Raw genomic sequence first — 13,070 nt, 5'->3', positions numbered from 1 at the left:
TAAATAAATCAGAGGAATTTCATACATACATAATTTTGAGAAATTGCTGTGAAATTGTGAGTAAAAACGCATAAAATTAAATTAGCAGAGAAGAATGCGACGCGTCGGGTTGGCATTTCATTTTGACGTGTTTTTGTAAAGGGCTTGTTAATTGTTGACTTGACTTGATGAGTAGAATTTGCTTTATCTTTTGATGTTATACGTGGCTAAATTACGCACTAATTGCGGGGTTTACTTCCTTCCTTACATACAATTTTACGAGTGGATTTCTCTTAGATACGTGATTGAATTTAAAATTAGAAAAAAATCTATTTATACAATTTACAATTGTACATAATTTATTTGATTAAATATTTCGCAAATGAGAGAGATTAATACCACGTATGTAAATTTTCTATAATAGTTTGGAAGTGGAAAATTGGCAAATATTTTTTTGCATTAGGAACAGGGATTATGAGAGTTTTATTAAAATTTAAATAAAATATTTTGTTCATGTTTAACTTGTATTAAGATTTGCAGAAACTTTGATTATACATTGATTCAAAATTATTAAAATGTAATTCACCACATTTTAAGTTTTTTTTACTGTATAAATATTGTTTATAATATTTAAATTTTCTCGTGTGAAATTTACACTTTCCTGACTTCAAACAAAACTTGCCAAATTTAATATTCTAACACTTTCCCAATTACGAATGAGAATCTATCAGCGCAATTTAATCTTCTTAAGAATCATTCTCAAAAATGCGACAAGGTGCCGATTTCATTTCTACGCAAAAAAGTGTCATCACCGCATTTCAACGTCACTCAAAATTTGTGAGGAACATGCTTTGCCAAAATATTAAAAAAATGACAAGTCAATTCCGCACCCCTACAATTAGTGAGTCAGCGAAAAACGAAACCTGTTCAATTAATCGGAAAATCCATTAATATATATTAATGAATTAATATAAGGAAAGTGTCATACGACCAAAACAGGAGATGTCAGTCATCAATCAAAAAATCATTTTTAGAAAGACTTTTTAAAATTTAGAATATTGAATGTATTACAAAAACAGATCGTATTTCAAAACTTTAGCAGAACGTATATGTAAACAAGAATAATTTGCAAATATGTATGTACACACTTCATATACGTTGTAACTTATGTAGTAGAAAATATATTTTTAAATTTTAGAACGACGGGTTGTTCTAAATCTAAAAATATATTTCAATTTGAACTTCTTCAACATACAGAAATTTGTCTTACAATTAATTGAGATTGGCCTTACAACCTAAGGAATTATGATAACACTGATTTTACAAGAGAGAATAATTATAAATGGAATTGATCTTTGCTTAAAAAATATTTGTCATTTTATACAAAAATTAAATCCCAATATTTCCAATTACACAAATAAGACTTTATTAAAATTTCCTGTCTTGTCAAATTTTACTGTATTTTTTTTACTTATTTATTTATATAAACACAGCCCCATTATATTCTACTGTTTACAAGTAAAATATAAAATACTAGAAGAAAAATAAGATAATTATGTATGCCATAAATTAATACATAATTTAATTTCATGTCCACAATTCGCACGCACGAGGCATAACAATGCTAATAGGTAATAATGGTGGTGAAGAATTTCATTGTGTTAATGAAAAGAAATCAAAATTATTACAATTAAATCGTCAACTTCAACTTGATTCCGTTCTGGGTTGGATAGAATAATAATTTCAAGTTTGACTTCCTTCCACGATACGATAAGGAAAAAAATAAATGTAAAACCACCACTTTCATATGGCAAAAAAAGAGACAGACACTGCATAACAATGAAACCGGCTTTCGTATGTATGGACCGCCATGCAGTAAGGATGTGCGAAATTTTTGCAAATTCACGAAAACAGAAAATTGCAATATCTGAATTATTTTTTATAAGCTTTGTCGATTTTATTTGCAAAGTAATGACTCCAAAGAATCCAGATATTTGAGGATGTTCCCTCTAATCGCCCAACATTGTGTATGAAGAGCCCTTAATTTTGTAAAATAAATAATTGTATGCGAATAATGGAAATAATAACGTCGTTATCGTGTCATTAATAAAGTTCTTTTCTTTTACTTTAGTAATTTCTGAGGGTAAAAAAGTGATAACTAAATTGAAATACAGTATGAAAGATAAGACATTATCTGTAACATGATCGACAATTTTATATACGCAAGGTTAATTATGATGTCTGTATTTTTATCGTGTTCGCACTTTATTTACTGTATGTATAGATTTCACGACATTCTGATTTTGTAAATTAGTGGAAAAGTGTTAGCAATATGGTAGATAGATTTGGCTTGTATAAAATGTAAGGTCCACGAGAAGAATTTTTTTAACGAGTAATAAAATTTGTAAAAATATTGTGTGAACCATTTGATACTAGAAAACATAAATAAATACAGGATGGAGCAAGATGTCGTAGAAATTTTTGACCGTGCACTATTCAGAAACTGACCAGGATAAATTAGATTGGTTGTCAGATTCTTGTAGTAAAACTCAAAAACTCTGTGTGTGATTTTTTTTGGTTCAAAAAAATCAAAAATGCACCCCCCATGCTCCCTGGAAGTGGATGTACTAGTGAAAGACTTTACCAGACGAAGTTGAACCGGAAGTGTGATAAAAAAAGAACTTAAAACCCGCGGCCATGAGGTTAATCTGTCCTTAATTTATAAAATACAAATAGGACAAGGTATTAAAAGCGAATTTACTAACTTGGGATTGACTCCTCCCCAAATAAAACCACCCAATTCCAAAATGCTCCAAAAAGCTGAAAACACCTCAAAACCGTTTGACCACCTAGGAAAACCCAAAGAACATTAGGAGAATGGCTAAACTGCTCAAATCCAAAGTAGCAACTATCTACAGAGTTATTAAAAAATATTTGCAGAAGGTCAAGCGGAAAAGACCAAAGTTTACGCCCTGATTCTACGGAAAATCAAGAATCGCATGATCAACGACAGAAAATTGGTTGAACGACGACTTACTGGAGGAAAGGACGAGTTCATCGTCACAGTCCACGAAGCACTCCTCTGGGTAGATGACTACAAGGGAACGAGATCAATTAGCTACGTGCGTCATGGAGAAAATGTCCCCATTCAATGCGTATGCCAGAAGAAGAAGAGCTTCGTTACCAAGTGATGATTATCGGAGCATTGTCCGACCGTGGTCCCCTTCCTTTGAGGAAAATGCCATCAAATGTTAAAATCAATGCAGCCCGATATATTTCTGATGTTTTGGTGCCATTGGTTGAAAAAGAAATTCCAAAGTTCCACCCTACGGAGGAGGAGAAAGTATAAATTCACCACGATAAAGCGTCTTCGTATACCGCACGGAAAACCCGACTGTATGCCAAGACGGTGAAAGATAATTTTGGTCCCGTGCTCATAGAAAATCAGGACATCCCTGTCAAGTCACCTGACATTGCCCCTTTGGATTTTTTCGGATTAGGCTTTCTAAAACAACGGGCTTTTCATCGGAAAACGACAACTGTAAGGGGACTTTGGCACGCTCTGAAGGACGAGTGGTCCAAACTCACCCCAGAAAAATGTCGGGAGGTTTTCTTATCATGGAAAAAACGATGTAGGCTTGTAGTTAAGAACATGGGGCATCATATGGAGCAAGTTAAACATAAAAATATAATTCGTATATAGGTCAGAAAAAATCTTGAAAATTTCTACGACATCTTGCTCCACCCTTCTGTATGTAAGGAATTAAAACCATGAAACTTGGAAAATTTGTTAAATTGCGGGATTAATGTGTTAGCATTATTAAACATAGCAGTATGCCACAAAATTAGAAAATTATGTAGACCTCATTTCAATTAAATAATTAAGATTTTCCTAACTAATTGGAACTACACTTTTATTTTTTCTTAGCAACTTTGCTTTTAGTAAGAAAAATTTAGAGAATTATTTTAAATTCTTATTTACAGCAATTTATAAATTTCACTAATTCTGAAGCTTTTAATCGTATAAATTTACAAAAAAAGATCACGGATTTGGAATTACATCAGATTAGTTGCTAACTAGACACAAACACTAGTTTCCCTTAATTTCATAAATTTATAAGACGACACAATTTCAATTAGTATGAGAGCAATGTTTGCAATTACTGTAGCAATTTTTTTCATAATCGCAATAAATTTTAAGGAAAGTTGTGCCTCCTAAGGTGAGATAAGTGTTAGGTGAGAGTGTGGCAAAGATCAAGTTTTTAAGGTGCAAATTACGTCATATGAAATTCATCACGGGATTTATTTCTTTTTCCAACAGGGGTAATCACGTCAGAAGTGTTGTTTGCAAAATTAATTAATTTCCGGGAAAAATATTGCAACTGTATTTATAGCTTTTGTAGCGCATTCTGAAATCTATGTATTACTTTAAGAAAAAATAAAAATTATGGAAAATTTGTGTAAAAATAAACTAACCAATTTTGACATAAATTCCTCTAAATAAATCGCCTCCGGCAATTTTATGACAACGGGAGCAAAATATTATAAGAACAAGGATAAATTGCTAAATAAATAGAAACTCCTAAATCTTATTTAATCCAATAGTTCCACTTTTTTATTTCGTTTATTTAATAATTGCTGAGAATTGTGTGCAACTTCTTTATACGAGATTTCTCGCCAATTTGAAAACTTAAGGAAACCATTGCAATGGTTTCCTCGTATTTGTTACATTACTATCATGCCTATCTATGTTGTAGCAAGTTACAGTCTTATCATGATTTCAAAATTATTTCCTGAGACAATGAAACATAATATAAGGCTAGGAATTTGTACATCTGTAGTGAGTAAGTCGATTAATATTGTGGTGATGAGTTTTTTGAATTTAGATAAGCCAGTTTCGATAAGTGCAAATTTTGTTTAACTAATGTCTTATGTCCTTTTTCTTCAAATTCAAAAATTAAAAACTTTTTCAAAAATTGTCAATATCTGGAGTGAGTACTATTAAAAAATTTCTAATGACTTGCTCTACAATCGTACAAATTTGCTTGGCATTCTACATTCTCAGAGCCGAGAAATAACTAAAAATGTGATGATTCCCATACATTTTCAGCTCCCCAGGCGATGAGTCAACTTTGCGACTCATATACATCATCACAAATAAAGAACGTCCGGGAATGAATGGGAATGCGCGCTCTAGCGAGTATATTGACAAATCAATAAACCCGCGAACTATAATAATTTAAATTTCTGAAAGCCCACTTCATTAGGGTCAATTTGGTATATCACTCTTAAATTTCAAAAATGGATAAGGGTAGAAGAAGCTTGTTTGAAAGGGAGCTGTTAGCAAAACGAGTGATGGAGTTCTACAACACGACAGTCAACCGAGACTCCAAGGTGACCTGGAACTTTTTTAAGCAGGAAGGAATTCCAAGTTCAAATGTGTATTCCTACATAAAAAAGTTCAAGGATTCCGAAAATGTGCAATTCAAGAAGCCAGCTGGTCGTCCGGCGAAGCTAGCGACCACTCGAGTGAAAAATAGAATTGAAAAAATTTTCAAAACCAAGCCATCAACGTCAGTAGCTGTAGCTGCCAGGAAAGTCAAAATTTCCAAAAGCTACCTGGGGGAAATTAAGGTCCATAAATTAGGAATCAAAGCAAGGACCAAAAAACCTGCACCAAATTACAAGCCCGTACAAGAAAGTCGGATCAAGGATTGCTGTCAAAAATTGTTGAAGAAAATGCGTGGAAAAGTAGTGATCCTGGATGACGAAACGTATGTTCCGGTTGACCCTTCAAATCTTCCAGGGCGTCATTTTTTTCATAGCTCGGATCCCTCTGAAGTGGCTTATGAAGAAAAAGTACGAAAAAAAGACAAATTTCCAAAGAAATATTGCATTTGGCAATGCATCTCCAGTCACGGACATGTATCAGACCCGGTAGTTCTCGAAGGGAATATCAATCAAGATATTTATCTGAAAAATTGCGTCAAGGCTGGATTGGAAGCATTTATTAATAGGTTTCACAAAAATGATAAAGTTTTGTTTTGGCCTGACCTCGCCACTTGTCACTATGCAAAGAAAGTGACCGAGTACCTCAGAAAGAAAAATATTGATTTCGTACCAAAAGATATCAACCCACCTAATGTACCCCAACTCCGCCCAATCGAAAAATTCTGGGCACGTTCTAAGTCAGTATACTCCCGGCTTCAAGATGTGCCTGACACCTTTCGAAAATTCAAAGGACGATGGAAGAAAATCACCTCGGAAGTGGCAAAAACTTCGGGAAAAAATTTAATGAAAAATCTTCGCAAGAAAATCGAACTAGTCGCCAACGGGGGTGTGGCGGCCTTAGCTATTAATTAAATTATGTAGGTACGTATTTGGTATTATACATATGCAAAAAGTTTAAAATTCCGATAACTCATTGTGATTTTATGACCACATTTTCAGACCATTCCCATTCATTCCCGGACGTTCTTTAGTTCGTACGGTATGTAAAAAACATTTACATAAATACACTAACTTGCAAAACACTTTTAGCAAATTAAAACTATTCCGACTTTTGGAAAATGAAATAATTTTCAAAACTTTCATTTTAACGTACCCGTTGCAACGGGTGGCTACACCAATGCATTGGTGTAGCCACCCAAAGTATTTACTCAAATTTAAGGTGGTGACACCGTTATGAATTTTTTCAAATTTAATTATTGGAATGACATTATTAGATGCTTTTTCGTGGCACATCTTTCCGTATTTATTAGTAAAAGGCGTTATTATTTTGCTTAAATTTTAGCTAGTGTTACAAAATTAATTTTTAATTTAATGTAAATGTGTGCGTTTTTGGAGTTATAAGGTTTTTTGTTAGTTAATACACTTGTGAATTATTTTAGAAAAATTTCAGCTAGTTATTCGTAATGAAAATTTGTAGCAGATTTTTAAAAATCACCTTTATCAATAATTTACGAAAAGTGATATTTGTGTGAATTTAATTCCAACAAATTTTTACGAAAAGGATGAGTAACTTTATCTCGAAAAAGCACAGATTATATACAAAGGATATGCGACATAATTAGTATTCAATACACAACACAAGACAAACATGGGGTTGTACTATTTTACAAATAGTGACTCCAAAATTCATGTTCATATCGTTGTAAAGGCTTTCACGAAACTGGGCTCAATTTCTAAATAATGTTACTAATTAATCATTGTGTTAAATAAAAGCAGAATAACTGACACCTCTATCGCTATACACTGCTAATAATTTGGTAATGATTTCCTACAAATTCGTAACGTATATGACTCTGCTATTTGGTAATAACGCGTACTACAATATGGTAAGGATTTGGTAATAATCTTTACCAAAATGGTTATAAATTTCACCGAATTGGTTATAAAAATTACCATTATGTATCACGTTAGTACCAAAATTCGTAACGTATATGACTCTAAAAATGGTGTCAATATTATTAGCAGTGTATAAATAGTGTCGTCGTATTACTTACTAATTAGGTCTACATGGATTATCACGAGAGTTGTAAATGTTTCAATTTAGAGACATATTTAGAAATCAACTATTATAGACAATAATTAATCATGATTTATTTTTGGCTAAAATATTTCAAGTGTTGTTCACTAATCTGTTAATTGCATAATTTTACAATGATCAGATCAGATTAAGAGAACTAAATTGATGCTAATTCTCATTTTTTCTCTAATTTCCTAATTTATAAGTAATTTTCAATGTTACGCCAGTGTCAGAAAAATATTTTTAAAAGTTGCATTCCACGGATAGATTACTATACACCTCTATATATGATTTAATATTTAAGGATATTTAAAAATAATTGTGGCAGATTTATTTACACAAGATTTCTCCTGTTAAGTTCGAAGTTAAACAATTTAATCTCAATAAGTTAAAAATTTTTATATTAAATGTTATGATTGATTTGTAATTTTTTTATATAATACATAACACGTAATACATACATGTGGTGGAATCACAAACGAAATGAAAATGAGAGACATTTTATATGATTTCTATGGTTTGTACGTTACACTAGGCCAGCACGTAGTCTGGCTATTTCAAGTAGTATTATCTTAATCTTGTTCATTCTCAAAAGTTTGTCGTCGATCTACGTGCTTATCCTCCATTTCGATGAAGTTGTACAGCTTTCTGAACTGATTGAACACAACTTCCAACACTGTAAAATGATCCTCCTGGCTCAAATAAGTTGTTAGGTCTAATGCCGTCTCAAGATGGACGTAACCTTGGGAAAAGCAATTAAGATTAAAATTATACACCAAATCAAACAATAACCTACACCACATGTTGTGAAAGATTTTGTTATTATTGTTTGATGAGAACTCACCTTTATATGCCAGATGGAAATAATCGTCCAGTAATTGGCTTCTACTCAGGGCAGGAATCTTGGAAGCATTTAATTTTAATTGTTGTAGAATCAGCGATGTGAAATGGGCATCATAGAGCACACGATAGAATCCAGTAGCATCGATATTTAATACAATCCATTTGCCAGTTTCGTGTTCATAAGTTGTATTTGTTTGATTGTTAGACAACCAAAAACTAGGGATGTGGTTATCCAAAGGAGGCGAATCTTGCTTAGCAACTGTTATGGGAACATACCACAAATCTGGAGATCCTGGTAGGTTAGAATATCTTTCCTAGATTTTCAAAATAAACATTAGGTAAACGATGACTCTTTCTTTACTAATGGGTCACGTGAATATTGTTTGTTTTAATATATTTACTTGAGAAATAAGGACTGCTCCATTCATAGTGTCACTAACTCGAACCAGCGGATGCCCGACTTGTAGAGTCCATGTGTCCAATATTCGTTTTACATCTGCCCCTGGTGGAAATGTCAAATCCCTGCGATCCTCAACAGCAGCTTGTTGTAAGTAAAAAAACAAGTCTTCTTGTACGGCAGACATAAATTTTCTAATTCAGAAATTATATATGCGTTCATTTTTAATGGGTAAAAAATCTTACCTTGCATCCAAATACAGGATCAATCCCTTTTGGAACGTTTCTTTTGTGAGGAACCCTTCAATCATGCGATTAATTGAAGACCCTTTTTCATACGTAATTGTACTAAAATATCTATCAATCTCGGCTGGTGTTATGGCATCATTCCTCAACGGATGAGTACTTGGACCAGCATCGTATGCCAACGCGGGCTGCATGGCGTCATTAATTTGCCACTCGCCATGTCGAAATTCTGGGGCTACTTCGTCTACCCCGATGTAGCTAAGGTATGTTGCAAAACCTTCATTCAACCATATTTCTGACCACCATTCACAGGTCACTAAATTCCCGAAATTTTGATGGGCCTTAAAACATCATTAATTACTTAAAAATCATACTTTATTGACTTGATTTATTTTTAAGCTATATTACCACTTCGTGAGACACAATACTCTGCAAAACGATTGGAATAATTACAGTTTATTAAAATCCCCCACCCCTTTGTTATTAAATATTTTTACATGCTTTCATACCGCAATCGCATTTTTGTATGCTTCCGTAGACAAACGTGGTGAATACATGAGCAAATCCGTTCTTTTATTTTGATAAATTAGTTTCATGGAACCGTTCCTTAACAAAATTGTTATGCTATTATTACCTGTATAATATCAGTCCATAATTTTCCATTGCACCTAGTAACATAAAAAAATTTCTCAGTTCAAGACCAATCATTCATCATCATATCATTAATATTCATACTGCTTTTATCCGTTATCGCGGCAGAATCCATCTTCGTCATGGGGTATGTTGTATTAAAAAAGTCATCAAAGAAATCCAGCAGTTTTGCAGTTATGTTGACAGAGTAGTTGCCATATCCATTCCTAATATGGTCAGGTGTGGACCATACCTTATCAGAGTAATTAAAAATTACATTCATGTACCAAAAATTATTACATCATTGTCTGCCATTAGATTGTACATGTTCCATTTAGACTCACCCTAACTTGTTTGTGGAACAGGCCAGCATCTGCTTCAATAAAGTCAAATTCGGCAATTGTAAAGGCAAAGAGATAAGTTGGCATTGACACGGTTGACATGAATTTTGATCTGACCCAACCATTCAGACCAGGTTCCGGGCTAGGGATAAGGTACAAACTATTATCATCTCTGTTTCCGTCAATACAATTTTGTTTAAAATTAAAAAATTGAGAAAATATATATGCTTGACAAGTTATGATGTTTTATCGATTGTTAAAAATTTGTTTTAAAAGAATAAAAATTTTTGGAAAACTTACACTGGCGCGCCTATCTCCTCCCCATTAGCCAGCGCTTTATAATTCTCTTCATAAAATAATTCCAACGTAAAGACAGCTTTCAGAGCGGGCTCATCAAAGCAAGGAAATAGTTGGCGGAGATGAAATGCTTCCATTTGTGTGGCGGCACTCAACCTGTAAATATTTTCCATATTTTTAGGAACAAACTTCTAGGCTCATAAACTGTTTTATTACTTTATCTCCCCTGATTCTGTAAAATATCTGCTAAGGTATAACCCGCTTGTTCTGCCATCTCTAAACACTGTTGCTAAAGATGCAGCTTCCAGACGATAGACAACGCCAACTTCAAGGTTTCCTCTTTGCAGCGGGATATGCAGGAAATGCGTTTCGAGGTTTGGATCGAAATATGGTTGCCCTAGGGGGATGACGACTCCGGCATCGGTTGTCAACTAATAATTTAACCCAAATGTGACAGAACTTAAAAAATCCGACTTTCATATTTTTACAAAAAACACACCGTAAAAGTTAACTCCGTTAACAAATTTGCATGCAGCGTGATGTGGTTTATAGGTTGTGCCACCCTGAAGGATATTTCGACAAGGCTGCGCGCCGTGAATGGTTGCTCTCCTGAAATAGCGTTGTCTAAAATCACTCTGATCTGGACGTGGTAACTGGATGGGATCCAGGTGTCATTAAGTTGGCATAAGGGCTCAATAATTTCGGAATTTGGTACAGGGAGAACGCTAAGATTTTCGGAACGCCATTTAACTGGCTCAAACTGTAGAGGCGGGTGAGCGTATGAAATGCCCGCAAGAATCAGGGTAATTACGAAAGTCTCCATATTTTTAGAAATTAAATTGACAGACATAAGGTTCATGCCTGTAATATGATCTCAAACTGAAGCAGGCTTCGACAATGCTGATGCAATCAACGAGCATTTATCTTTCACCAGGTTCTCTTATCTTCATCCGGAGATTGATAACAATAATTTGATTCATTGATATGCTATAACACGGACACTTATCCTTAGTTTCGTATGTCGCACTTTATCAAGACAAGTTTAATTGCATCATCCAGCACGTCATACCTACATCCTCTCAATTTTTTTCACTTCCTTAGTTGAAATATGTTGACCAGGCTAATGCAGAACTAAGTCTTCATTTATTAGCGGAAATCAGTATACGCGATGAAAGAAATTAATTACTAGAAATGCAAGAATTTAAATGGCGTCGAATTGAAAGAAAGGCAAGAAAGGCAAGAGAAGAAAATCTAAAATTCAATTTAAAACACCAAATTATGACTCAAGTTGGTAGGCAAATAATATTCATTATTAAATGTTGTTTGGTTAATTCTAGATAATCATTTGACTATAGAGGGTGTTCTGATGGGTTTTGGACACTCGACCAAAGTGATAGGACCAGAGTTGAAAAAGTGTTAGAGAGTTGTAAATTTGAAATCTCATTCACAGAAATATTGGACACGGTTAAGAAAAAAATTAGAGAAAACATTAGAAATGCCAAAGACATTCCCCCCGGAGTGCGACGCCCTTGTTAAAGCCTTTTCCAACGACGGAATGAGTCGTAGGGCCATCGTAGCTAAATTGAAATTCATGATTTTGACATCAGCAAGCCAACTGTATAAGATCATTCAAACTCATTCGTCCTATCTAGGACGACAAGCGGTGAGTTTTGGATACGATAAACCGCTAAGATCAATCCGCGCTACTCGGACACCAGAGATTGTCAAAAACTCGATAATCTCACTAAGAAGGAAGATCCGTCCAGTTTGAGAACAATTCAAAATTACTTGGAATTACTGTGACTGGAGTATGGAAAGCGATTTATCTCCATTTGAAGAACCTCAACCAAGTTGTGATACATAGCGATGAAAGTTTTTACTTCATTAAAATCAGTTGAGAAATTGCAGACTTATAGGCTCATGTCACTTTTTTAAAACCATAGTGAATGCTTACTTTAGTGTTATTCGTAACTATGGCCTCACCTAAGAAAAATGTAACTATTATATGACTCACCCGTCTGAAACCTGTTATTATTATTCATCCATTAATTTAGCTAATTTAGCAAAAGTAATTTTGCAAATTTATTTAGCAAATGTGCTTAATTATAGGACTTTAAAAACGTACGCATTTGTCTCCTTCTTGCAGTCTTTCTGGTTTAAAATACATAATTTGAATTCTCAAATAGCAGCATCATTCAACAAATACAACAAATAATGAAAATTGCAATTTAATTATAATTATCGTTTAACCAGGATTGACATTGATAATACACCGCGTAGCTCGGTGCATACATTACTCTTTAAGCTTTGACGTTAACAAATCTCTTATCTGTTAAAATTATTGGGTAATCTACATTATAATTTACAAAAGTCCGTTTTCCGTGACAGCATTCTGATTGGTTGTTTACGAATAAAAATTACGAATTAGCCAATCAGGGAGCAGCGCTTCATGGCTGGTAAAACATTCCTTAACAACGTTAAAAAAAAGTCCTCAGGAACGACAAAAAATTCAGATCTGAAGTTTTTGTTATCCCGAGTCAAGGCTTATGGGACAGTCATGATAACTCTCTTTAAACTTATCCTATCGACTTGAAATTTTTATCATATGCATATTGGGAAAAGTTAGGAATAGTTCGAAGATGAGCCAAACTGGTTGACCCGTGGGCAAATGGATGGGTGGTAATCCTAGAGAGCTGAAATTTGGTACATACATAAGTAGCTAATGGCTTCTAATGAAAGAATATGAAGCAAAATTGTGAAAATTTTTATTTCGAGGGACCCTATGGGGTCACCCCCACCGATGTTTTGAA

The 13,070-nt window shown here is 33.8% G+C and overlaps 2 protein-coding genes across 2 annotated transcripts; both read right to left on the bottom strand.

The window, feature by feature from the left end:
- Positions 1 to 7,611: 7,611 nt before the first annotated feature.
- On the bottom strand, positions 7,612 to 10,408 carry LOC110861387 (aminopeptidase N). Its single transcript, XM_035844666.1, has 10 exons — positions 10,264 to 10,408; positions 9,967 to 10,105; positions 9,728 to 9,875; positions 9,627 to 9,660; positions 9,502 to 9,562; positions 9,401 to 9,421; positions 8,993 to 9,333; positions 8,752 to 8,941; positions 8,352 to 8,664; positions 7,612 to 8,249 (listed from the first exon to the last, which is right to left on the bottom strand). Exons 1-10 carry the CDS (start codon positions 10,395 to 10,397, stop codon positions 8,080 to 8,082), a joined length of 1,551 nt encoding a protein of 516 aa, XP_035700559.1. The 5' UTR covers positions 10,398 to 10,408; the 3' UTR covers positions 7,612 to 8,079.
- Positions 10,409 to 10,472: 64 nt separating this feature from the next.
- On the bottom strand, positions 10,473 to 11,113 carry LOC118433082. The gene is made up of 2 exons (XM_035844665.1): positions 10,760 to 11,113; positions 10,473 to 10,691 (listed from the first exon to the last, which is right to left on the bottom strand). The coding sequence occupies exons 1-2, from the start codon at positions 11,108 to 11,110 to the stop codon at positions 10,473 to 10,475; spliced, it is 570 nt and encodes a 189-aa protein (XP_035700558.1). The 5' UTR covers positions 11,111 to 11,113.
- Positions 11,114 to 13,070: the final 1,957 nt, after the last annotated feature.

This window comes from Folsomia candida, unplaced genomic scaffold (assembly GCF_002217175.1).
Source record: "Folsomia candida strain VU population unplaced genomic scaffold, ASM221717v1 Fcan01_Sc041, whole genome shotgun sequence".
NCBI lineage: Eukaryota > Metazoa > Arthropoda > Collembola > Entomobryomorpha > Isotomidae > Folsomia > Folsomia candida.
The sequence above is the reverse complement of the archived record's forward strand: the minus strand, read 5'-3'. Positions and strand labels throughout refer to the sequence as shown.